Raw genomic sequence first — 27,592 nt, forward strand, 5'->3', positions numbered from 1 at the left:
AATGGGTAAAATAATCAAAATACCTTCAAAATGTATTTACGTTTTTACCCATGTAAGGATGGAGTAAATCAACTGAGATCATTGAAGAAAGGGGGAGAATTTCACGAAAAGCTGGCATTAGAAAATGACAGCTTTTAAAGATGCAGTACACAATTTTGGGGCAGTGTTTGAAAAAGTGGTGCTGTTGAGTGAAAAAGGGTCCCTGAAAATTGTGCAATATTTAATGTTTTATATTTCAGTGTGGCCGATTTTTGCTCATATCATCCAAACCACAACCTTTCAAACTTGGAATTGACTGTGTAACTGAGGTATGATGCTGGTTCTACTCACAGATGATTCACATACAAACAACATATTTTGTTTAGAAAATATTTTGTTCTTTAAGTAACCCCGGTGAGTATTTTGGGTAGTTTTAAATGTAATCCAAGTGACTTGCAAATTAATGTATTACTCCTGTGTAATGTATTACTCCTGTGTAATGTATTACAGTTTTGCTCATAAGTTTGCATACCCTGGCAGAAATTGTGAAATGTTGGCATTGATTTTGAAAATATGACTGATCAGGGAAACAAAATGTATTTTATTTAAGGATAGTGATCATATGAAGCCATTTATTATCTTATAATTATTTGGCTCCTTTTTAAATCATAATGATAACCCAAATGGCCCTGATCAAAAGTTTACATACCCTTGAATGTTTGGCCTTGTTACAGACACAGAAGGCGACACACAGGTGAAAATGGCAATTAAAGGTGAATTTTTGCAATTAGTGTCTGTGTATAGACAGTCAATGAGTTTGTTAGCTCTCACGTGGATGCACTGAGCAGGCTAGATACTGAGCCATGGGGAGCAGAAAATACCCGTCAAAAGATCTGTGTAACACGGTAATGGAAAAGGATATAAAAAGATATCAAAAGCCTTGCAAATGCCAGTCGGTACTGTTCCATCACTTAAGAAGTGGAAAATTCGTGGATCTCTTGATACCTAGACAAGGTCAGGTAGACCAAGAAAGATTTCAGCCAAAACTGCCATAAGAATTGTTCAGTTGACTAGACCAAAATAGAGCTTCATGGTCAAAACCATAAGCACTATGTTTGGAGAGGGGTCAACAGGGCCTGTATTGAACAGAATACCACCCACACTGTGAAGCATTGTGGTGGCTCACTGATGTTTTCGGTGGTGTGTGAGCTCTGAAGGCACAGGGAATCTTGTGAAAATTGATGGCAAGATGAATGCAAAATGTTATCAGAAAACACTGGCAGTCAATTTGCATTCTTCTGCAGGAAAGCTGCGCATGGGACGCTCTTGGACTTTCCAGCACGACAATGACTCCAAGCACAACGCCAAGTTGACCCTCCAATGGTTACATTGAGGAGGTCAGGAGACTGTGATCTCAAATGTGCAGTTCACGTAAGACGACCAAAGACTGTGCATGTGTTTTGTCTGCTCACTCATATTTTATTTACAAATGGTACACATATTGCCATTTTTTTTGCACAACTATATATAGTGTATATACCTCTTTGGTAATGAGGTAGTACTCCTGTGGCATATATAGTGTATATCCTCTGTGGTAATGAGGTAGTACTCCTGAGGAGATTATAGTGTACATCCTTTGTGTTAATTAGGTAGTACACCGGTGGCTTGGTAGTCCAGATGGTTTAGGGTTGGAAAGATAGTACCGTGAGTTTCTAAAGAGTATTACGAGATTACAAGTAACTGTAACTGATAGACGAACTGGCAAGAAAGTTTAAATGAAGAGCATGTCAGTCACTGATTAATTTTGTCGAAAAATATCATTTGAAACATTAACTTGTAACATTAACTGCAGATGTAAATTGGTAATTTTTTCTTATTTTTATTCTAGTGGTACAGTAAAAATCTTGCCCCTTCCAAGTTACCTCATTATGATTGGAATTTCTTCCTTTACCCTCTCAGAAGCAAAAACAGTGTACACAATGGAAAGTCAGTAAATTAAGTGTTCTGTATGTGTAGAATACCACCGCAAACTGGTCAAATCAGCGCGTATGGTTGTGGAAACAAAAAAAGTTTGTATATAATGCCAATTGCCACAAGCTTATATGCCGGCAGCCACTAGCCTCCAAATAGATTTCTAGATTAATTAGAGTTTAGCCTAAATAGATTTATCCGCTTTAAAAAGCAAGCCAGTAAGAAATATTACAATTCTGAGGAAAAAATTAAGTAAGTAAGATTAACTGACATGTTTTCTTTTCAGTGTTATTCACCGTAAGTTTACCTCTCTCTGGGTCGAGCTGGTCTCGTGTGGGGTCGGCCTGAGTGAATGGCCTACGACTGAGAAATATCTTTCATGAGTCGAAAAACAAAAAACAGAACACTGCTTGTTCGCTATGGAATTAGAAGGAGAGGAGACAGAGAGAAAGGAGGGAAAGAATGTGTGGTCTCATTTTAATATTCCATATGATTTACGAGCACACTGACAGACCTTCTATGGGATAACAGATGCCTGAGACCTGCTTAACATTTCAACTCCACACACACACACACTTTAACTATTCTGTATAAATCAGAGCAGTTGGAGGAATGACTCTTTCATTAAACCCGAGATAATGTTTTTGTAGCAGTACGTTGTTGATATTTTCTGTGTAGTACAAAAGAAAGCAAACATAGTCCAGTACAGCTGGCAGAACTATACACAAAGTTTATAATTAGCCGGCTAATCTGAGAATTAAAACTGAGCGTAGCATGGAAATGTGATCAGATTATAGAATTCTTGGAATATGATACACATTCTAGAAGGCTTTCCTTGTCGATCCCATTGTCTTCAACAAGGGAAAAACACACTATTGTCGGAAGTGACTTCCATTGTGTGTGTGTGTGTGTGTGTGTGTGTGTGGCTAATGCATGTATGTGAGCGTATGACCAGGATTTGTGGTCCAATGTCAATATTATCCTGTATACTAACTAGGGTAATTGTTCTGCTCTGTTGCAGAATGTTAATAGGATCGATCCCCAACCACTGGAATGTATGGGTTAACTCTGGTTTTTTCTACTTGGTGGTTGATCAGCTTAACCATTGCAAATCTTGATCGTCATACAACATTTTGTCTTATCCTTACTAATCCTATTTTTTTTTTTCTGGCATTCCCTTTAACCCACACACAGACACACACGCACACATCTTTCTTAAATGCACATAGAAAAACACACACACACACACACATACAGTTCTTTGTCAGTGTTAACGTTCCTCTCAGTATCAATACCATAAACAAGTAAGTCTTTGTTTGTCCAGAGTCAGCAGATCTTCATGAACAAGCAAATATACTGGAGCAATTTGAATCAACACACAAATGCACCCATTATAAGCAGGATGTAATCCCTTTAAAACACATAATTCTGCTCTAACGGCGAAAGGAGTGTCATCCACAAATGTGTGCTAATACAGCTAAACAGATTCTCTTCATTTACTGCCTCGAATGTGTCCAAGTGGTATTTTTCTATTATGTTTTTATACAGTCAATCCAGCATGCACACGTTCTTAAAATATCACAGTTTAGCCTGTGGTCACATCACAGCTACTGAAACACCCCATCTGTGACAAAGTAGTAGTGTGAAACCGCGACCCCACAGCAGACTTTGCACTTTGACCCTGGTCATCGATTCTAAAAAGCTAACATGTGCTTGTTGACTCCACCCATCGCTTTCTTCTTAACCCGTGTACAACACTGTGTTTCGCCGTGCGGAGACCAAGGGACAATGTGCCCAGGTGTTGGGCTCCTGGCACACTCCACCCCCAATTAAGTAAAGTATTACACCAAACTTCTAGTGTCCGCTGACAGTATTACATCCTGAGGGGAAGAGAAGTTGGCCACCATAGGTATGAACATGTGTTAGTCACTTGCACTGGCTTATCGATGTGAACCCAGAAGGAGGTAAAGTCAGCAACTACAACATCAGCTGTAATGTTGATTAATGTGACGTCCAGGTTGTTCAATATTACAAAGTATTTCTCCCTCGCCCCTCAATTTAAACAATATACATAATTTTTTTTTTTTTTTACAAATGCTAGTGCCTGACTGAGTGTGGTTGTCAGCTTTTTGCGAGGTTGCAGTGGCAGTACCAATATTCCTCAGCCACAACAATGACCGCTCTACTCAGTTAAAAAGAGGGAATCTTGGGAATCCACTAAGACTTGGGCAGTCTGGACTGACTGCGAATACAACAGCTAGATATATGGACTCAAACAAAGTTGTGAAACTATTTTCTTTGAGAATGTGTCTATAATGGACTTCTGACCACAACCAAACCATTGGATAAAAAAGGTAAAAATGTCCTTTAATGATGGCTGATTAAATTCAGACAGCTTACGCAGCTCACTGACAGAAAGGACATTTCAATAACCTCAATTCACCTAAGCTGATAACTAATCCCACCAGGCTGACCCTAAAAGACACATCTTTTCCTGAGGTGGTTGCATGAGGTTGTTTGAGCACACGGAACCAAACACAACACTGCCAACAGAAGAAGCAGGGTCTCTCTGATTTCCAAAGGCAAATTGCCTATGGATGTTGTATGATCCCCAATTCTACCACAGCTATTGAATGTAGCTAGCTTAGTTAGAGGTATGTCAATCTCCAACTTTCTCTCAAATCCTCTTTGTTAGCCATGAGAAATCGCTTCTGAAACAGTAATAATCTGACCTCAGTGTTGATATGAAGCCATTGTGTTCTGTAAATAAGTTAGTTAGCTAGCTAGCTACCACAGGTAAAAACAAAGACATCTAGTACATTAATCAATATAACTGCAGAGGGGATAACAAACCATGACAAACGCAACAACACACAAAACAACGTATAGATCAGTATAACATGGATGATTGGCTAAAAAAAACATAAACAAATGTATTCTTCAGATGTCGCTCGGCCTTCAGTGCACAGTGTGACCTACAAGTGTAGTTTGGCGCGCAATTCCATTTCCATGTTACACACCACAAGGTCGAACTTTAAAACAAGAAAAACACAGCATTAAGACACAGGATTGCATAGTACCAGATATGCCAAATGCAGCTTCTAAGCTAGGTAAAACCGCATTTAATTTGTCCCACAGCTGTGAGGTATGTTGTAAAATGAGGTTGGGCTTCAATTGTTTTTGTCTATACACCAATTTAAAGCATTGTCAAACATTAACCTTTAGGGCAAATGTTTGTACAAATTGTTGAGTGCTTGCTTGTCGTAATACAATGTGAATCCTATCGGTATGCATGCCCTTTAGTTCATTTTGTTCCTATGAAAAGGAAAGGATTTCTCAATGAGTTTTCCATGATCCATTACTCCTGGACAAGTCAATGTAATCAATCTCTCCATTCAATATTCTCTGAAATGCACTTATCTAAATATCTGAAGACAGATTCTCCACTGGGCAAATGCCATGAACATCAGAAACAACTGAGAGCTGTATCTGAAACGCCCACACATACAGCAGAGAAGAAATTAACGGCTCCATCCACACCTCTATCTCTAAATATGACTCAGCACAGGAGAATGAGCAAGTGTGCACGAGTCACAATGCTTCTGAATCAACACCACTCGCGCCTGAATTTGTGTCATTATTGAACACCATAGTGAAACATTCTGCAAACCGAAAACCCATATTGGACAGGCGGACGTAGTCACTCCCCACTTCAGCCAACTGCTTTTGTTTTTGCAGCAAGTGAATAAAACCCAGGAACTGTCTGACTTGTGAAAATGGATGTTCAAACACGTTCGCTTCCACGTCTCTGTGAAAAACTGTCACGTCCTGGCTATGCCCCTAGCCATCTCTGCGCTGGGCTCGGGGCATAGTCAGGACAGGACAGGAGGTGGCACATCTAACCACCTCCAATCCTTTTGGTCTCCCCAATTGGAGGCAGGTGTCGGTCGTTGCCTCCAATTGGGGACCCTATTTAAGTTCCTTGTTTTGCTTTGCCAGTGTGGTTAATTTTGGTTTTGCCTGTGTATCAGTTAGCCCACGTCACTGGTTGCTGCATCTTTTTGGTTTGTTTGCGTCTTTTTTTTATCAAACATGCATTATCCCTGTTATCGCGACCCTGCGCCTGTGTCCTTCCACACCCCAGCACGTGACAAAAACCAATGTTCATGCACACATTGTCCGGAAGACAACAGTGACTGACCCCCGGAAACCATGTCACTACCAGACTCCCGGGCCTACCAGTCAAGTCAAGGGTTCCCGTGCTCTAACTCACAACAGTGCTCTAACTTTCAAAACAAATATCAAACAACCTGACTCATGTTGAGAGACGAAGAGGGAAGGCAAAACCTGCTCAGATCCCCTCATCCTACCAATATGACTCGAAAAACCATTACATTTTAAACAGATATAGGTTCATCTTCTCCTCTCCCAATCTTGGAGGGGGTAACAAAACTGACCTAAAATCGGCATCCAGGGGCAACTTGACGAAGTTTGACGAGGTGGCAAAGGCCTTTCAAAAAGGCCACAACAAGGAAATGAGAACATACCATCATGGGTTTGGTGCTGAAACGGATTTTCCTCTTCTGAGGAACATCCTCTGTCGCTTCCTCCGGTAGACCAGGGATCTCAATTAGCTCGTTCCCAGGGTCATAGATGACATCGTCTTCACCATAAAGGTCATCCTCCAGGTCGGTACAGCTCTCACCCCAGCCCTGGTAGCACGCGTCCCCATCCGCATTAAAAACCACCCTCTCATTCCCGCTGTATTCCTCATGAGGCGCCACCTGGTGCACTGGAGGGACCCTGGGCATGGAGGCCTTCTCCACCTCCCCACCGGCCTGTTTCTCATTCTGGGCTTCTTCTAGGGCTGGTGAGGCTGGGGTGTCAGGAGTGTCGTCAGATGTCTCGTCCCTGACCGCGGAGTCATTTGTGGGCCGAGAGTCCGTGCAGACTCCCTCCATCTCCTTGGAGGTATCGGTTTCCTCCGCTCGTTTCTCCTCACACAGTCCTTTCACCTCGCCCCCATTGGTGGTGGCCCCTGAAGGATGTCCTTCCCTGTTGCTCTCCCCTGACTCCTCTGTTTTCTCCACTTTCTCCTGGGGCTCCTCCTCCTGCAGGACAGGTTGTAGCTCCAATGCCTCTGACAGTGGGCTGGGGCTGAGGAGGTCCTCTGAGGACGAGGACACCGGAAGTTTGCCCCCCACGCGGTTCCTGTAACCACCGCCGCGCACTGGGGACTGTCGCGAATCATCTTCACTGAGGTCACCTTGCCGGTGGAAGTTGTCTGGGGAGTACAGCGCTCTGCCCCCGTAGCCTCGCCGTACAGAACACGCGCCAACTCCTCCTCCTCCTCCATGATGGTCAACGTTTTCGAACACGGCGCTCAGCTGGCTCACAGTTGGCGACTGGGCTTCCGTCCTGGAACACAGCGAGTCCAGGGAGTCTGTGCTGCCCCTGTTGGAGCGCACCCCACGCCAGTCATCCAGGTGCTCGCAGGAACCCCTCTTCTCGCGGCCGTAAGAGTAAACGGGCGACTGGGACGCGTCGCGCGACTGCTGCTCAAAGAGCTTCCGGGTCTCGACGACTTTCGATCCCGTGCCGGTCCGGTCCGCTGTAGGGTGCTGCGTGAGCTTTATGACGGAGCCGTCCGCCTTGTTGATGAAGTTGGTGGGCTTGACCATCTTCTGAGGCGACGGGTCTTCCCGTCGCGGGGCGCCGGCGGACCTCTCCGTGCCCTGCATCTGCATGAACATGTCCTTGATGCGGCTGACGTGGGCGCCATACTGCCTCCCTCTGCGCTGACCAGCACGCTCAGGGTCCTTGAGCTTGGCTTCATTGCCCTCCTGCCGTGGCGGCTGGTCGAAGGCCTTCTTCAGGGCCTGGAACTCGGTCCTATAGGCGTTGCGATGCGGGGAGGCGCTCCGGAGAGTGGTCCTCTCCCCCGAGGCCTCCGTCTTCAGCATAATTGAGTCACCGGCGAGGGGGCGGAGGGGGTTCTCAGCATTGCTGGGCATTCATATCACATATAGTCTTATAGTGTGCAGCAACTGTTCTGACCGTGGGATAGTCGCTGTGGTTAGACTTCACACTTCATTAAGGTCCATAGACACCTAGGAGAGATAAGGAGATACAGTGATTATTAGACATAGGTGAGAAATGCTAACCTGGGACATTTTCACAGCATGAAGGGACATTAGGTAAAACAACACTATTCTTGTCACAAATAATGTTAAAGTGCAAAGTCATCATAGCTAGTGCTCTATCCCTTTAAAGCTGTTAGCAGAAGTGCAATGGTTTTAAAACGTATAAGACCTCTTAGAGCAAGCCCTGAGTGTAATGATGTATCTGATTTGAAAGCATTGATTAAACGCTTTCCTCAGATCAACAATCCCTTCAGCAATCAAATCACATGTGGTTTGTCGCCAAACTTTTCGAGAAACTTCAATAATCTTGAAATGTATTCGTATATTTACATTTATAATAAATGTGCAATACAGTGTTAACACCGTAAACTATGTTACACCTTGCAGCATAAGAAAAATGACAATATAGTAGAGACATCTCCATTATGGTCGTGAGGCTAATCTTTTCCTGGGCATGAGATATGACCCAGCTCACCGCGGCCCCGACCACTGGGATTCTGCGTGATCGTCGCGAGGTCTGAAGGACAGTTCACAAACACACGGACCAGAGATGATTTAAGAGGAATTGTTTACACACCACACAAATATACGATAAATTAATAGAAATTATCCAAAACACTGATTACATTTGTCATGCCAATAATGTTTATGTATTTTCAGAATGAACATAACAATTCAAATGCACTTCTTGAGTTCGCATGTGTTATTACTGTCTATAGCCTGCTGTAGCCTACTTTATCACACACCATCACACATTTTTGTGGTGTCGGATTTTAATTAGCAAATTGAAAAAAGAAACCGAATTAGACAGTATCTACAATATAGGAAACACTGAGCAAGAGAAAGAATAAAAATTATACAATGTTAAAGTAATGCTGCCGGACGCAGTGGTCGCTTATCACACACCAGGTCGATTATCTTGTTCATCATTTGGACTCCATTCAACTAAATGTCAAATTGCAAAATTCTGCAAATGCAACCGTTCGTTACTGCGATTATTTAAATAAACGTGTGCTGTTTTCAGAAAGCGGTAGACTACAGCATCCACCCAGCCATTTTAACAACGTCCCACGTAAATGGTGAACTTAGAGATGCACAAGATAAAACTGGAGCGTGTAACATCAGTTTCAGCTCGACACATCGAATGAGCAGATAAACGCGCTTCAACTGCACAGGTCATTGCCAGCTTCGACAAATGATCGAACTCTTTATTCTGAGACATGATTACATTTCAGTAGCCGAAGTAATAAAAAAAAATGCATTCTTATCATCATGTGTATAAAAAAAGCAGAAGTTAACTGTTACCACATAGGATACCCTCGTTGTTTACACAATGCTCAAAACAAAAGAGTGACTTACGTTTATTGCTTAGTGTGACATAAATGTCCTCGTCATTAAAAAATGTCCGGCAAAAATGAACATGTAAATATCCCTCGAATATGACATTTCCATTCAAGCCCGTCGATAGCCCAGTATTCTGTCGCCTTTTGAAACACTTTGATATGCAAGCCGGGATCTACACACTGCCAGACAACGCCATTGCAGGCAATGGATGATGCTGCTATTTGCACAATGGGGGAGTCAACGTTATTAAGAATTCCATCCCTGTGAGAGGTGCGAAAGGGCACGTTTTCTACGGTGAAAACGTCTCACTCGACTCCGTAACCGACAAACGAAAGTTTAATTTACGTGTAGGAAATATGATGTCTGCAAATGTAATACACATGTGACAGGTGTTTAACCTTATCCCAATAGGCTAATGGTTCGGTCCAATCATCAACATGGAGGGGGTTCCTGTAAAGTGCAATCTGGCAGAAATGTAACCACAAATAACTAAACCAGCTTTATTATGTCGGTCGTGCGCGGGCGCTACACATTACACCCGGAAACATTTTACATGTTTGATGTTGTGATCAGTTGTTGGGTTACTGAGGGATGTCCACACGACATATAGCCTACTATCATATTTCAGCAAGCAGATGTAACAGATACTGCAAATGTGTGGGAAAAAAACGTTAATGTGGGAATTTTTATAATAACATAATGTACGCTTATAATTCAATAGGCTTACATAAAAAACAAAAACAATACTAAACTTATGGTGGTTTCGTAGTAATATTCTGTAGTTACACAGTAGCGTTAATATTTTATACAGAAATGCGCGTGTTGGTGACAATGCAACATGACAAGGGGGAGGGTGTGACGTTTAATAGATTTCACATAAGTATGATGATCAGTTGGATCAAAAGCTTGTCTGTCTGGAAAATGTGAATCCAGGGCAGAGAGTGAAGGCATGTGTGCTCGTGTTTGGCAGGAGTAATCTAGAAGGCTTGTCTTGACCAACATTGTTTCCCCCAATGAATGCGGTGTTTTGTCCTTCACCAGCCAATGACCATGACTCCCCAAAGACCACGGCAAGCTATATTATGAGGTAGTCTACATGAAACTCACTAGTTACCATGTCCATTATCCACCCACAATCACAAGCAACTCAAATCTGTACATGTTGCTAAGCAACCTAAAAATAATCTCTGAATTTGAAAGAGGAAAACAGTCTGGCAGTACAAAAACAGAGGTGCCATTTCGTTCTTGCCTGCAGTCTGAATACACTCTGGCAAGATCCCCATTGTATAGGCACATCATTCATAACAAAGGCGTGATCAGTTATCAAACCCAAATTTGAGGGGGGGGGGGGGGGTCGCCAAGGGAGGTAAATAGCGACTTTAAGGGACCCCTTTTCCTTCCTCAGGACCACAGCTGATCTAAATACCCCCAAAGAGTGAAGGAGGCTGCTAGTGGCCATCTGTCTGCGCTGGCTCACCACAGGGGGTAAGCACAGATTTTAATAGACCTCAGACCTCTCACTGCTTTCTTTACAGCTGGGGTTCCAGTGAAAGGAGGCGTGAGACGGATCTGATCTGGGGATAGCCTGTGTTGGTCAAGCCAGGTCAGTATAGCCCCACATCTGCATACATTTTGAAGCAAGGCCCAGACAAAGGAAGACAGTGATAGAGAAAGTTATACACACACACACACACACACACACACACACACACACACACACACACAGATAGCGACAGAGATAGGCCTAAATGTCATTCATACTCAAATGTCATATGGTTACAACAATACATAGAGAATTTGAATACATTCGCAATGCCGTTTTCATGTTTGTTTTAAAGCTACTTATTATATCTGTCTAACTTTCCACGTTGGCGATGTAAACAGATCCATTCCCATGCCAATAAAGATTTTACATTTAATTTAATTGGTACAAACATTTGTTACCATCAGGACTGAAAAGACAATTAATGTTTGTCAAACAGACTGGCAGCCAGGGGTTAGCATGATAAGTTTTAGAAATACATTTGAATCATTGAACATAATGGTAACGATGAAGACGGATTTTTAAAATGAAAGTCTTTTCCCAATTTATTTGCATACATTGACGTACATTTCCACTTTTTTGACAGCGCATCTTATTTTCCAGCTTCTGCGCCAGATGTTCCAACCAATGAAACCGCGAGCGCTCGGGAAGGAGGAGGCGGAGGCTGGAATTTAAGAGATGCTTGTTATGGCCGTTAAACGGCTAGCGATACGAAAAATATCAGTTTTCAAATAATATTAACCAGCCCCAAATGCAATATGGAGACTGCGGTTGTTCTCGTATGGCTTTCAATCGGTACGTATCGATTTAGAATGGAAATATTGATTTACATGCACGCCTTTTCGTGTTTAACTAGCTATGCTAGTTAGCGTGCTGGAGCTAGGCTACATGGTTGGTGGTTCATCTCTTCCCACAGCCATGGAAAAAAATGCTAACTATAGCTGGCAGCTCGTATTATTCAGGCAGAATAGTGTCATTGTCGTTAAAATGCGCAGGTTCTTATCTAGCTTGTAAATATACAGTTTTGGATATGAGAAAAATAACTGTTGGTAAAATGTAGCTGTATACATTTGCTGGCTAAAATGTAATTGACCCTTCACGTTCCGTTGGCAAGTGTTGCTATTCATCCAACTAAAGTAATGTGTTTTAGATTAGCATGTTCCTCTTACATTCTGCTTCGCAGTTATATCTACTGTATACTATAGTACCTTGTATCACCTTATTTAGAGCAGGTTTATACACGTTAAGTAAACGAACGATAGTATTACACACAGTAGGATATGTTGTCATCAATTGATGCCACTGATGTGTTCACCTTGTATTTATTACTCCACAAGGATGTTTGGATTAAATTATTTAGGCTACGCGAACAAGACCTATCCTATGATAGAAGTAGTTCTCACGTCTATTTGCCTACTTCATATAAAATACCTTATCGTTCCAGTCTCTGCTGAGAACTTGATAATTGCAGCATGACTAGATGTGCCAAAACACAGAAGCAATCTGTGTTGGAGTTTAATGTATAGCTAAACCTCTAATGTAAATAGAATACAAATCCTATGACTTTGTTAAACAGAAAGTGTTGATAATATGTATTACTTTTGTTGTTTTGTCGGTCTATTAAGTCTTAATTGTGCATGCCTGTGGTGTCACACATGGTGATGATGGGAGAAATAGCCATGTACAACACGCTCTGGCCTTGAAGCAGAGAACTGCCATGCAAGACGGTGAGTGGGCGTGTCTAGTGTGACTCCCCTCTGACCTCCACCCCTGCCACAATAATGTGACACACGCTACTAGTTCCTCATTAATGGACACATGTTTAACCCACAGGCTGTGTAACCACTTTTGCTTGGTAAATAACCTTCAATGTGCAGTTGGTTTTGATTTCTTCAGTCTAATCCTGGCTGGCCATGATTGTGTCATTTTGAGGTCCTGTAAGTTAGAGGTGACTTGCTTGACTTTACGTTGTGAGCTACATGTGGACGCTTGCTGAGTTTTTCTGCCACAATCACAATCGTCTTCAACAGAGATCGCCTGTTAAGTGACGATGACAGTAGTTCATTTTGGAAATCCTAGACGGAAGCCTTCTAATCTTTTTTGTAACCCTTACAAAGACACTCAATGCCCTGGGGCAAAAAGAGATAAGAAATTGTTACCTCAGTCCAGAATTATTCTGCTCCGAGATCCTTCTGTGTTCAGTGGGGACGTCTGAAGTTCGCTGCGCTGCCCCCCTGATAGCGACGCTGCCTAGACGTTAAGCCAGACACAGAGGTCAGTTTCACTTCCAGGTAGTCCCCGTTTGGAAACAGACCAAAAGCAATGTCCCTGCGTGGTTTCGAATGTCCCCCGTAAATCAGTGTAGTTTTTATGAACACCAACAGCGCATGCATTTCCTCTGACCGCCAAGGAAAGACAGATCCACCTCTACCACCCACAAAGAGCTGAATCAACGAAAACACGGGACAGACGACATCCCCTCATTGCCTGGCCAGCCATTCAACAGACACGGACTGTTCTATGTGTGGCCAATGGCAATAAGAAAGACACTTGGCTGAGATGTGTGTGGCCAAGGTCAGGTACCCATAAAGCCATAAAAGCAGGTTATCCATTCTGTCAGTGATCTTCATGGAACGAAACGTCACGTGGCGTACAGGTGTGTGTTTTCGTGTTGCATTAAGTACCCTATAGGTGTGTGTATGTGTGTGTTTTTTTTTGTTGGTTTAAAGACCCTATGTGTGTGTGTGTGTGTGTGTGTGTGTGTGTGTGTGTGGAGAACGGCAGCCACATGATTGGCCGTGGTTAGGTTTAGCACGTTTGGCATTAACGGTGAATGGGTAATGTATTAGGGTTGGCATTAACGGTGAATGGGTAATGTATTAGGGTTGGCTGTCAGTTCGTCATCTCCAGAAGGCCTTGTAATGCTCAACGAGCCTGGTGTATGCAGATCTGATCTGATGACTTGTCGCTAGCTTAGCTACCGATCTCTGTGTTCTTTGGCTGGAGTCCCAAATGGCACCATATTCCCTGTGTTAAATTTGTGAGTGCACTACCCATGACCAGGGCTTACAGGCATTTCCTTTTCTTCTGATCGGACAAGAAAGATTTAAACAGTGAGACAGTTCAGATGACATGGTGAGACAATTCAGATGACAGGGTGAGACGGTGCGATGACCGGGTGAGGCGTTTGAGATTATAGGTTGAGACATTTGAGATTATAGGTCGAGACCGCTCAAACGATGTGAGGTCAGACGGATCAGATGATAAGGTGAGACAGTTCAGATGACAGGGTGAGACAGTTTAGATTGCAGGGTTAGACAGTTTATATTGTGGGGTTAGACACTTCAGATGATAAAGTGAGAGAGTTGAGATGATAGGGTGAGTTCAGAGGGGTACTAGCTTGAGTGGCGGGTGAGAGCAGAGGGTAGGACCAGAGGGTAAGGCACTTAGGTTGTATCCAAAGACGGACTGGCGGCAACCAGGGGAAGTTCATCTGGGAATTTGTAGACTTCAATTGGGATATCTACTTGAGCACTTTTGTTTCTGCAACCTGCCACAGTTTCCATACAGTGTGTATTTATTTTACCACATCAAGGAGCCCCTGAAAACAACGCAGCGGTGACATCACAGATTTCCATTTGGGTTGGCCACTTGGTACGACCACAATGGGCTTGACACTCAAACAGCTTATTCACTGAAAACGTAATACAATCAGTCTTTGAACAAGGCCAGAGGAGTGTTTCACCTCTCTAATTCTTTGATCAGTGTGACCTACACACTTCTTTTGACCAGAAACGACTAAACATGACTAGCAGCAATATAACTAGTATCCATCTTAGGGAATAAAAAGTTCCTATAATCTTGTGTTGTACGATTTGTTTGTATCGTGTTTCTTTGGAAATGCAAAACTACTTTTCACCTGTTTAGCCTGGATAACTGGTGCTTACAGATATTAGCAAAGTGATGATAGCTGCCACTAACTCTATGTGTGTAAAAAATAATTTTAACATCACAAGCCTCAAAAGTAAAACAGCCATAATTCCTGTTCTTCTTATCAATATGCGCTGCACAGACCTTAATATAGATGTCATAGTTTCTTCGCTGCGTGGATTCTAGATATGACACAGCATGCTGTTACGATAAAACAATGACGTGATGGCACTGTTAATGTTCCTAAAACGAGCTGTGGATCAAAGCAGCCTCAACATTTTCCACTTGACATTAGCGCCTGCCTTACAGAGTTAAAATGCCTAACCAGTGCTTTTTGAATGTATTATCGTTGCTCGTGAACTTTGGCGTTGTGGCCATTTAGCACTTCGGTAAGAGGGGCAGTGGCTTTGAAAACATCCGTGTTATCCTGGTCTCTGTTATGACAGCTGTTCCAGACCTGGTTCAGGCTTCACCATGGTGACAGCGTCTCCAGCTGCACCCAGTTCACAGTATTCACAGTGGGGAGGACAAGTATTTGATACACTGCCGATTTTGCAGGTTTTCCCACTTACAATGCATGTAGAAGTCTGTAATTTTTATCATAGGTACTCTTCAACTGTGAGTGAATATCGTGAGTTATATCACACACACGTCAGTGCAGCCCTAACCAATCCTCAAGCGCAAGTGACACACATACAGACGAAATACCTACTGTGTCTTGCTTCTCGACGCCACCTGCAAAGGCCAAAATATTCCCACAGTCTCCCGTTCCTCTATGACAGTACTGGTTCCTTAGTGTCCAGTGACCGGTCATACCTAGTACATGTCTTATATACTTAGTTACGTTTCACCCAGGGACAACCTGACATAAGCGACGTAAGCGGTCGCCTAGGGCCTCCATCCCCTCGGTTGCCTCCGACTGCTAGGTAGCCCCCAACCGAAATGGGAGAGGGGGGCCCCAAATGAAATTTTGCTTAAGGCCCCCAAAAGTCCGGCACTGGTTTCACCGGAACCGCACACCTCTTGTTCATGACTTCATCATTGGGCAAGTTGGTGCAGCAAGCAACTAGCCTATAATCTCGTCCTTATTAGGGGCCTAGGACAGTGGTTCTCCAGAGGTGACCGCAACATGACTTACAAGGAGTTTGGATGATTCCCTGGTGTCAGCGGTTTTCATTTTTATGTATTTGTATAAATGTATTCACATGTTTGAATCTAGGTGTTTTGAAAAGCTAATGAGCCTAAACTATTATATACTGTATTTGAATTCTTTGAAAACCTAAAGTGAGTTTACCAACAATCTTCATTAAGAATATGAGCAATATGGAATTATTGATAATGAAAAGGTCAATATATGTCAATATATAACCATATATAATCCATATAACCTTTTTTAAGGCATATATAGGGTCACGTGTGAGACACATTGATTCACATCTAGAACACAGGCCTAGGGTGTAGGCTATCGCTTGCATTCAAGGTGAAGTGACCCATCAAATCCCAATATAACAGCTGTCTAAAACCCTGGTTCCCTGAGGGAGGGAAGCATGTACAACACAAATCAGATTGGTGGAGGAGACTTAACAGCACCTGGAGGGAGGGGCTTCCTGCTTCCCGTTCTGCGACCTGGCCCCATTCAAAGTGTGACCGTATTACATTTTTCAGTGAATGAAAGTACTGGAGTGTTAAGCCTTTAGTCTCATTGCCTTCCCTTCCCTCACGCCTGACTGATTTAAGATGTCTCTGGGCTTCGTCCCAAGAAACATAAGCCTGTATAGGCAATAGAGCGCCATTCGTGATTTAAGGTTGTCTTTATCGGTTCACTGTTAAAGGAACAACATAGATATAGACCATATCTGTAGTACATATATCAGCGTTGGCAGAAAAGTTCCGTTTTTCTATAGCTCAAGTCGCTGTGTAACAGTGACGACCAGCTTACAGTGACAATCAAACGCAGTTTTCTGTGACAAGATCTTGAGTACAAAACACCACTGGGTCACTAGGATGTGCGATGTCTTACTTCAGACAGGAATTGGTTGAAAATGGGCCCGTACATCAAAGATGTTTGCAAAACTCTATACTTGATATGGCTTCAATCAACTGTCGGCGCTGGTTAGGATGAAAGCTAGCATCTGTTCGTGCTGTGTTGCCTTAATCTGACTGTGGTGTTTGTAATCCCTTCCATATCGGAGTGGTTTAACCCTTTATGTGGACTCTCGTTGTGTTTATGTAACTCAGCGTCACTAAAGATAATGGACTGGTTTCCGGGACAAAGAGTAAGCCTAGTCCTGGACTAGAAAAAGCATGTCCATTCTATTTTAAAAATGGTCTTTAGTCAAGGTAGGTCTAGGCCTAATCCGTGCCCGGAAAAGAAGCCCAAATCTCCCAATGTCATAACAATGACAGGATAGGGACTTATTTCCAGATTTTCCAGGCTCCATTTGCAGCCAATGCAGTTGGTTTGTCTGCAGGCATGAACAGTGGAGCTCTCTCTCTGACACACACACCCCATTACTGCAGTTCTCTCCCTCCCTCCCTCCCTCCCTCCCTCCCTCCCTCCCTCCCTCCCTCCCTCCCATCCCAGCACACTCACTCTCCCATGGTGATTAAAAATGTAGCTCCCATCCACTGGAGAAGAGCACAGGGGGTGTAAACACTGTAAAAACAGACTATAGGAGGTGAAGGTACGGTGAAGTAGAGGAGGGAGGTCAGGGGAGGAGGAGGATGATGAGGAGTAGGGTGGGGGAGGGGTTGGGAGAGTGAGGGGGACGGACGGGGGTTTTTGATATACAGTAAATTGACCAAGGCTAGCGGCTGGAACCAGGCACTCTGCTTTGGGTCATAAAAAGAGATTTTAGTGTGAAGCCCACCTTTTCATTACTGCATCACCATAATAAATAACATAATGCTTATTAACAAACAGGAATGTGTGGCGAATAAGACGTTTTGCTACAGAAATGCCGTTTCTCACCGTGCTCTACAGCTAGCGTCCAAACCAACACCGACATAAACCTCAACATCAGATGTTATTCTTCGCACATGATGTATACAAAATGAAAGACTGTGTGGGCAGCAGACTATGGCTGTAGCTGCCTTGTGGGGGGGGGGGGCGGGGGGGGTGAAACACCGTATTCACACCCATTGACTTTTCCTCATGCCTCAAGTCGGCCAATTATCAACTGGGTGGGTTTCGAGCCCTGAACACTGATTGTCTGAAAGCTCTGGTATTTCAGACCTAAATAACCATGGGTATGAACAAAACAAATCAATTTTACTGTTCTATTTATGTTAGGAACTAGTTTAGGATAGCAGTAAGTCTCTGCATCTAAAGGCTCCATCTAGACCTGTAGAACCTCCACTTCAGGACCCCCGATCCAACAGTGGTTTACCAAAACAATGTGGTGGTGGGCCATTTGGCTGTGCATCCGAATCCCAGACTGTCCCTTTAAGGGTCTGACTGAGCCGACGCCGGCTCCGATTCACCGCAGAGCCCCCGCCGCTGTGGACAGCCAGTCACCTCCCTGGGCCCCTGACAGTGGTTGGCTGATGTCACAGGCCTTTAGCTCTTAACAGCTACTGACAAATCAACCGCAGCCTGGTCACCTAACCGACTGTTCCTGTACTCAACGCTGGGCTCACAACAAGGAGACGGAATAATTTAAATGTCCCTCGCCGAGGGGGCAATGTGCGATTCAAGCAGTAACAAAGGGTCCCGCCCACCTACTGAATTCTGATGGGGGGGGACGGGGGGGACATAAATGTATAGTAATATTAACAGGACGGGGAACAACCGTCACAGTAACAAGTGAATAGTTTGATGGATCCAGGCACAGGCATTCATTATTCTGATTGATTATTCAGCTGGTTGTCTCTATGGGTGTGGTGGGAAGCTACTTATTTTGCTGCTAATGTGGTACACCAGAGTTTTCTCTCTCTCTCTCACACACACACAGACACACACAGACAAGCTAATGTTTTCTGTGTCCTCTCCTCTGTGCTTCAGTGGTCGTCATCCTGTCAAGGTCACACGCGGACCGCAACGTCTACCCATCGGCCGGCGTGCTGTTTGTCCACGTCCTGGAGAGGGAGCACTTCAAAGGGGAGTTCCCACCGTACCCTAAAGCAGGTCTGTGTTCTCCTTTAGTAATAAGCAGTTAAGTTAAGCTACTACTGTACACAGACAGAAAGCATGGCTTGGGAGGGGGGGCCCACAGATCGTAATCATGTCAGTGTCCTCTGTAAGCGAGCGGGGCCCAGGCACATTCATGTACCCGTGATTCCCGGCGATGGCCCTGTATGTCAGTGTTGCGAGTGTCACGTGAGCCTGTCTGCCTCAGTGCCCAGGTAACCTCGTCCCCAGGCAGGCGTCCAGGGACAGGATCCTGTGTGTTGAGTTTCCTATGCGTGTGCCAACGTCTGGGTCCACAGGGGATTCCAGCAATGACCCCATAACCTTCAACACCAACCTGATGGGCTACCCGGACCGGCCGGGCTGGCTCCGCTACATCCAGAGGACGTCACACAGTGACGGAGTGCTCTATGGATCCCCGACCGCGGAGCACGTGGGCAAGGCCACCGTCATAGAGGTGTGTGTGGCCGCCAATTTGACAGGGGGGCGGGGTTGTTTGTCTCGCTCTCTGACACACACACAACCGCACCCAATCATAGACACACACACACGCACACAAACTGCAATAATAGTAGTTATGAATCGATGAATGAATCAATTACTGGTTTAATCTGGTTTAAACTGGTTTAATCTGGTTTGATGCTATGCTGAATAGTCTAGCAATGTAGTGGAACAGTATGTTTCGTGCACGCACGATGTAAGAGGTGTCCACGCAAATTTCCACATGTTCTGGCGTGCCTATTCTATTCGGCTGTACAGTAGCTCTCCCCCAAAGGATTTAGGTTCCCGGTAGGAATATTCCTATAATATAACCGTGACCCAATTTTCCACTTATGAGCCTACAGCTATGGTATGTATGTTTGCCTCTGGCACAGGCCTCTCAGACGAGCCTCGAATGTAAGCTGGACTGATCTGGGCTTAAACTTTATGTTTCAGATTACTGCCTACAACAGACGCACTTTTGAAACGGCCCGACACAACCTGGTCATCAACATCATGTCCACTGAAGGTAAGAGAGCAGAAGGTTTTTCATTTTTACCTCGTAATGACACAGCCAACGACTATGAAAAACACAATGGCTCATTGGTTCGTCCGTGTTGCGCCTCTCGCTCCAAATGCGAGGCAAAAAACATGACAGTGTCCAGCGAAAAGCAGGGCGAAATGTTTTGTGGCCAACGCGCGTGGGCTACGTCCTCACATTGTCTGACCCGAGGTCCTCAATGGTCGTTATGCACACTGAACTGTGAATGAATGGAACGGACATCCTCATGTTGCCTTGGTCCCTCTTTCCCTCCCTCAGAGTTCCCGCTGCCCTACCAGGCGGAGTTCTTCATAAAGAACCTGAACGTGGAGGAGATGTTGGCCAGCGAGGTCCTGGGAGATTTTCTGGGGGCGGTGAAGAATGTCTGGCAGCCCGAACGCCTGAACGCCATCAACATCACTTCGGCTCTAGACAGGGGTGGCCGCGTCCCCCTGCCCATCAACAACCTTAAAGAAGGGTGAGGGTGTAGAGATGGAAACACCGACACTTGCCTCCGCGGGTGACAGTGACCCTGTTTAGCACAGTCCAGTACAGAGGATGAGGATGAATTAACACATGACCTCGTCCTGGACTGGCTCCAATCCCCTGCCCGTCAACAACCTTGAAGCAGGTAGGGGATGTGGACACAGTGTACGGGCCTACAGAACCAGAGCACTTTGATAAACTTTCAAAGAGGAAGAGGGATTCAAATATCGTCAGATGACAGTGGATGATGAATTTCAGTTGACAGAGGAAGGGGGATTAAAGTGTCTACAGATGACAGAGGACGATGTATTTCAAGTGAAAGAGCAAGGGGGATTAAATGATCTTCAATTTTACTGAGTGTCATGAATTAAATTGTCTTTGGATGACAGAGGACGATGAATAGGCAAGCTTACATTTTATTTTTTCAATTGCAACACATGATGCGCGTGCAGTTATAAAACCGCAGTAAAACCTCCATCCTCTCTGCTCACTTTACAGCATGTCTTAATGAAACACTACGCCCAGTGTCCTTTAAACGGACACTCAGAGAGGCTGTGTGTTAGAGATCCACATCTAGAGTGCTTTAGACCGCTGGTTCTCAAATAGAATCCATTAGACCGCTGGTTCTCAAACGTCTCCCCTGAGACCCTCAGCCGTTCCACAGAGTTGATCTATTCCAGAGATATTTCTGTGTAACGGTCTTTCTTCCCCTTGAACTCAAATGTGTTTCAGTGTAGATTATTCCGGTGTTGAATTCCCATCTATTTCAGCTGTGTGTGTGTGTGTCTTTGTTTGTGTGTACTGTACATCTTAATCATGGCCCTGATCTTCAGTTTGCCATGTCCATATTTTCTGATGTAACACTTGACGGCACCCCAGTAACAGCCAACTGCCACCCCCCCCAGGGTGTATGTGATGGTGGGGGCGGATGTGCAGTTCTCGTCCTGCCTGCGGGAGGTGGAGAGCCCCCACAACCAGCTCCGATGCAGCCAGGAGATGGAGCCTGTAATCAGCTGCGACAAGAAGTTCAGGGCCCAGTTCAGCATCGACTGGTGCAAGATCAACCTGGTGAGGATGGGCCCGTGGGTCTCAAGACCCGTGTGGAGATTCAGAGATTGGATCGATTGTTGCAGACAGGCTTTTTCCCCCCGTAGAGCTGTGATATTTACCTGCTAGGGTCGGCTGTCTGGTGCCACATAAAATGTGGGGGAATTCTCAGTCTCCAGAAGAAGTTAAAAGTTGTAGGTACTCACTGGGACATTTTGAGGGGGAATCAAAACAGCCTGAGAAACTCCCTGGGCGTTATGACGAGAGGATTCATTACTGACCTCCCTAACATGGTTCATATAGTGAGGGTTGTGACACAGTTTAAAGCCTGTCTGAGTGCCTGATTCTGCTGGACTTGAATTTAACATCTATGTTTTTACCACGTGGAAAAAATCATCAAGGGCGTCTGGTTTTTTGAGCAAATAAATTTATTCTGGCCATAAGTAAATGTTCACTGTATTGTTACAGTTAATATCGCCAAACCACATCGGTCCAGACCAGTGAGGTTCCTCGGCACATTGTGAACCCAATACCAGTAGTTAAGGCTCTGACCGTACCTCCTCTCTCCTCCAGGTGGACGTCACCAAGGTGGTGACCATCCGCAGTAACCGCCCCGACCCGGGTCCCGGCGTGCTGCCCGACATGGGGGAGTATAACCCCCCGTCCGAGGCCCTGAAAAGCAGGGACTACTTTGCCGACTTCCTGATCACCCTGGCGGTGCCCATGGCCGTGGCGATGGTCCTGTTCACCATCCTGGGCTACTCCATGTGCTGCCGGCGGGAGGGGGTGTAAGTCCGCCGCTTTCACCGGGAACATAACGAGACTCGCGCTTTAGGGGCGCGTTGGACGCCCGGGGGGGGGGGTAACGGGACGTTGTTCTGCCTGAGCTTGAGGACAGCCGTGTTTCCCGTGGGAGCTCCCTGTCGTGTAGGGTTGGAGAGGGTAGATACCGAAGGGATTCACAGGCTAGTGAAGCAACTGTTTAGTTATGGCACTGCAGATGGAAGTCGGGCAGCTTGTCACCACCATCCTGTCCCAAGGTCCATGGACGTATGTCCTCCATACGTTACACTGCTACCATGTCCGGTTGGATTCCTCATTTAGCCGTTTGTTGGCGTAACCATTGTGACATAGATGGTCATCAGACTGCCCATTCGGCCCCCTGTCCATTCTCATCTACAGGCCGGGAGACCCCCCTCCCCCACCACCGCCACTCACCAGTCAGTATTCATGCAGTGATGTGTACCTGTCGCCCATTCCCTCTGTCCACCCTCATATGCTCTCCCTTCACCTCTGCGTGGATGTCTTTTAACTATTAATAATAGTATTTAATTCATTCATTTTGTTTTGTTTCTAGGGATAAAAGAAACATGCAAACACCAGAGTAAGTGTCTCCTCTCCTGTGGTTTTCTTTTGAGTTTTATCACTTTGGCTTCCTTTTTGTTTGGACCCCTCCCCCCTTTCAGATAATTTGCCCTTTCACCTTTTGCTTTGAGCTGCCATGTTGACATGCCCATGTCCATCCATTCTGTCATGTGTGTCCCTACCCACGCCATCCGTTGAGCTGCCTTGGCTGCTGGGAGGTCTTAGAACAGACGGACAACTTAAAGGTAGACTCGGTGAAGTGACCCAGGTCCAGACGCTGTCAGTCAGTTTCCTCAGGAGCTCAGGAGCGATGACCCACGATGCACCACTCCTGTGTCGGGCCCGTGTGCTGACAGTGTGTGGGTTTCTGCGACAATGACGTGTTGCATCTCAGTCATCTGCGGCGCTGCTTGTGGCAAATGTCATTTCACCGAATGTACCTTTAACCACTGATCCGCGGTGCTGGTTCATCACCTCATATGGTTAGGCATTGACGGTGCAGTAATCTGCACCTTTGGCTACGGGCAAGGGGAATTCTGTAGTTCTGTAGGAGGGACATCCCGGTTATGTCAGGGCACATTTGTATAGAGAGACGATAGAAGGAGACGATGGAGATGGGGGAGAAGCTGGAGAGGGAGAGAGAAGGAGAATGGGAGGAGAAAAAATACCAAGGTTTAGCAGCGTTAGAGGGAGCGGAGAAATACCGTCAGGCAGTCAAAACTAAGTGACGACAGGTTCATCAGAACAACACACCCTACGCTGTCCGAAAACGGGTCTCGTCCCAGTATGCAGCACGTTAAATCCCAGACCACAGGCTGAGTGTTGACTGTGACGGCGGAGTCGTGGACTGTCTGTTCACGTCGGCGGTGTGACCCGTCTGTCTGCTCTGCCCAGTGTTCAGCTGATGCACCACAGCTCCATCCAGAAGTCCACCAAGGAGCTGCGGAGCATGTCCAAGAACCGGGAGATCTCCTGGCCCCTCTCCACCCTGCCGGTGTTCAGTCAGAGCGGCGAGGTGGTGCCGCCGCTCCACCCGGACAACTACGAGACCACCAGCATGCCTTTGATGCAGACACAGACGTGAGTGGGACCACTGGTGGTTTTCACACCATTGTTTTACCGGGAAAGTGTGGCAAGGCTTGGATGCAAGGGACAGGTGCATTTCCTGTTGGCACTGTTCCCTCTCTCTCTCTTTTTCTCTCCCTCCCTCTTTCCCTCTCCCTCTCTTTCTCTCCCACTCTCTTTTTCTCTCCCTCCCTCCCTCTCTCCCTCTCGCATGGACAATGTTGGCATAATAAGGTAGATTGTGAAGTAGTTTACAAACAGCATAGTGTGACTTCTGTGAAGCTCTGGGCTTAGCCTGTAAACATTAAATCGGTCATATGATTTCTCATATGTTATGGCTTGGAGCTCTGTAAAGCAAGAGCAGAGGGGGCCTGTTTAGTTTGCAAGTCAAAGTGCTTTTTCCTGATAATAGTGGACAGATTCAGAAACAATACTGTACCTTTTATTTATTTATTTATTTGTACAAATTATATTCATCATAATCTGCTGTTCTCTCATTTCAGAAACCTGCAGAATCAGATTCAAATACCACAGCAGCAACTATCAGGTCAGTCCTGTCTTAACATCTGATGTCCCATGATCTAATGGTAAAGTTAACAATAAGGGTCTTTATTAACTGAGAAACAACTATGCTCTTACATTGATCATGGTCAATCATCTTGCTTTTAAGAGCTTGAATTATCAGTTAATAGCAGGCGCCGTTCTGATTACATAGATTATGCTGACTGACATGGTTTTTATCCTGTTTTCTCCCTTTGATTCTACTTTAAACACACTGAACCCATATCTGACCTCAACTTGTAAAGTATTGGTCTCGTGTTTCATGAGCCCAGAAATGTTCCATAGGCAACAGAAATGGCATTTCTTCATGTTTAATCCATAGAAAAGGGCCTAAAGAATTCATTCTAATTGACCAATTTCCTTACAAGAACTGTAATTCTTGGTAAAATCTTTGAAGTTTTTATATTTTTATTTCGTGTGCATTCTCCCCCCCCCCCCCCCCCCCCCCCCCCGCTATGTATTGATTAACTAGACTGTGGCTCCCTCTTGTGGGCCTGTTAATTAACTGCAAGAGGTCCCATTAACGTCTCTGTCTTCATTTTACTGCTAACAAAGGAGACAGGGATAATTATTGTATGTCAACATTTCGGAGACTCGAGGCAAGTATATCCATCTGTTTTTGTTTCCGGTGTTGTAGAATTTATTCCCACTAGTCTGCCATCCACTTCTGTCTTCGTAGTGCTAAACCAGTAATCGTCAAGACAAGACACCCATTTAGTTACACCATTCCCTCTCTGAGCCACTAAACTGATATAGTTTCATCCCATGTGGAGTGGGTTAATGTGTGTTTTCCTATCCATCCTAGGTAAATGGTATTCTTGAGGATGGAAAAGTGTCTGAGGCCCTGAACTTGTGATGAGTGAAACCCCAGGAGCAGGTTTCCATCTGGATGTCTGTGCACCACTGTTTTTTTCCACGTCCAAGTTCCAAGTGGCACCAATATTTCTCATCAAAGTCAACTACTTGTGCAAAGGATCTCTGCCTGCGAGGAGTGGGTTAAACAAGGAACAGGGTGCCATTTTGGACGTAACCTGAACTGGTGCCCATCTGCTAGGTGCAGCCAGCAGGGCCTTCATAGCAATCTGTCACGTTTCTGTTATAAAGCGCTTTTCGCATCAGCAGTTGTCACAAAGTGCTTCCATACTCAACAGCTAGCGTCCGTCCTCGTGCTTCAGAATAGGCTCCCGGTAAGTGCACTTAGTGTTAGAGCATGCCCTGTTGAAGTGCCATACGGTTTCGTCAGCGCCAATTCACTTCGTCTTTCTAACCGGGTGCTTTCAGTGCACTTTAATTTATCATTAGCGGTCAACCTTACATGGAGTGTGTGTGAGTAAACAAGCTCTGTCGTCGTTAACTAATGCTACATTCATCAGATATTTTGTCAAATATTCTAGAAATGATGACAGGATGAGATCATATCCCATTTATTTTTTACTTGCCTCACCGCATCCTCTTTAGAGGATAAGGAAGAGGTGCTTGTGTCTGTGTATAACTTTGGTCTGTCACATTGTTACAGTAAAATTACATTTGGTTTTAATTTGCGCTTCAGTGTTGTGTGTGAGACAACTGGCAGCCTGTTGCATTTACTGCCTACTGGGGATTTGCAGGTTGGATGTGAAGCCAGTCTTCTGCCACTGGAGTCTTCAGGTACAGCTTACCTACATCTAGAGACCAATCTGTTGGAGTTCAGCAACAAATATCTACTGCCGGAGGTCATTTTTATTATGTCTCGCTGGCAGTTTCCCGTTGCTATATTTAGGAATTATTAATACAAGAGAAAAGGAATATTCAGGTTTTGATAAAGAAGGGGACCAAAGAATTATGTGAATATCTTTTTATGAAGGTATTATTGACAATGTACAACAGAATAAAAGCATTTATAAATAAAATGGGTACATTTCACATTTAAGACTTGACAAAGGAATTTACATAAACATCTACTGATGCTCTGGCATATAAATAGTTGTTGCTGTTCTTCATCTGGGAAAAAACCCCTTAAAAACAGAAAACTGATTATACTATAAATCAAGATAGATACATAAAAACTGAATGGAAATTATGCCCTGGATGGAAAACAGGTGGACAGTGGACACAATTCAAAATTTGCCCTCCATTTTACCAGACCTCTTTTGTCAACATCCTCAGACCAAAAACACAATTACCTGAAAAATCTGAACTCCGTTCAGAATTTCTTTCAGAGTGATTTTTAGGCCCTGTTCAATAAAGAACAGATGCAATTTGGGATTCACGGTCTTCCCTCAGTGCCAAGACATGTCCAACATGTTTAAAATGGAGAACCTAAATGAATGTGTCCAAGGCCTTACCACGGCACAGGAAATAACAAATACAATTCAAATACCAAATGCCTCATTACCAATTTTCAGCTTCTTAATGAACGCACAGCATTTACAGTAGCTCTTACATCAATCTTTGAGAAAGTGGTTTACACATTGTGGAGGGTGCTGAATAACAGCCACTACGAACCAAAGTTGAATCAGAACGGTTCAAAAACGAGATATGAAGTGGTTGAGTCTTTCTTTAGATCATAAATCTGATTTTGTCCGTTGTATTTAAGATACCCCCAAGATGAGATACAAAATGGAACTACGTGAACATACACAAAAATGTCAGTTGACAGTGCCATGTCAAAGAAACCTATCCTTCTTCATGGATTGAGTCGTCTGAAGACAAAAGGTAAACGTTTGGCATATATTCTCTATTTGTAGGTAAATGACCACTACTTTCCATTCACTCCATTAGTTTCAAATACCTTAAACATTTATTACTTATCAAAGGTGAACTTGGCACTGACAATGTGTCATCGGAAACAGGAAACTTCGTCGGTGGAAGGCTTCCAGTCAGGTTACGGTATTCATTCATTCAGTCCACCAATCATCCAGCCACTCGTCCGAGTATCATCCGTTCATTCACTCCATCATCGGGAGTGAGAGTGGGCTCTGCTGGACGTTCAACCATTGTCCGGTAGATACAAAAGCAGCACAGTTTCG

The 27,592-nt window shown here is 44.6% G+C and overlaps 2 protein-coding genes across 8 annotated transcripts in view; one reads left to right on the plus strand and one right to left on the minus strand.

Moving 5' to 3' along the window:
• ppp1r9a (protein phosphatase 1, regulatory subunit 9A) overlaps positions 1-13,644 on the minus strand; it is a 60,990-nt gene extending 47,346 nt beyond the window's left edge. For 2 of the 4 annotated variants that reach the window (XM_010891504.5, XM_010891501.5), the window contains exons 1-2: positions 9,453-9,799; positions 6,498-8,060 (exon numbers count right to left, since the gene is read on the minus strand). In XM_010891504.5, the coding sequence (XP_010889806.2) occupies positions 6,498-7,964 (1,467 nt within the window). In that variant the 5' untranslated portion in view covers positions 7,965-8,060; positions 9,453-9,799. Of the gene's footprint in view, positions 1-6,497; positions 8,061-9,452; positions 9,800-13,139 lie in introns of those variants that run through there. The other 2 variants (XM_010891502.5, XM_010891505.5) reach the window with 2 other exon arrangements.
• On the plus strand, positions 11,606-26,121 carry sgce (sarcoglycan, epsilon). 4 transcript variants are annotated; one of them, XM_010891495.4, is made up of 12 exons: positions 11,606-11,775; positions 18,914-19,036; positions 19,339-19,496; positions 19,976-20,048; positions 20,340-20,538; positions 21,452-21,614; positions 22,167-22,381; positions 22,951-22,977; positions 23,853-24,038; positions 24,527-24,570; positions 25,140-25,183; positions 25,390-26,121. In XM_010891495.4, exons 1-12 carry the CDS (start codon positions 11,739-11,741, stop codon positions 25,438-25,440), a joined length of 1,320 nt encoding a protein of 439 aa, XP_010889797.1. In that variant the 5' UTR covers positions 11,606-11,738; the 3' UTR covers positions 25,441-26,121. The 4 variants fall into 4 exon arrangements, with proteins under 4 accessions (XP_010889797.1, XP_010889800.1, XP_010889801.1 ...); XM_029122872.2 differs by lacking the exon at positions 11,606-11,775 and adding an exon at positions 12,595-12,707; XM_010891498.4 differs by lacking the exon at positions 22,951-22,977.
• The last annotated feature ends 1,471 nt before the right edge of the window (positions 26,122-27,592 follow it).

Source organism: Esox lucius, chromosome 10 (genome assembly GCF_011004845.1).
Source record: "Esox lucius isolate fEsoLuc1 chromosome 10, fEsoLuc1.pri, whole genome shotgun sequence".
NCBI lineage: Eukaryota > Metazoa > Chordata > Actinopteri > Esociformes > Esocidae > Esox > Esox lucius.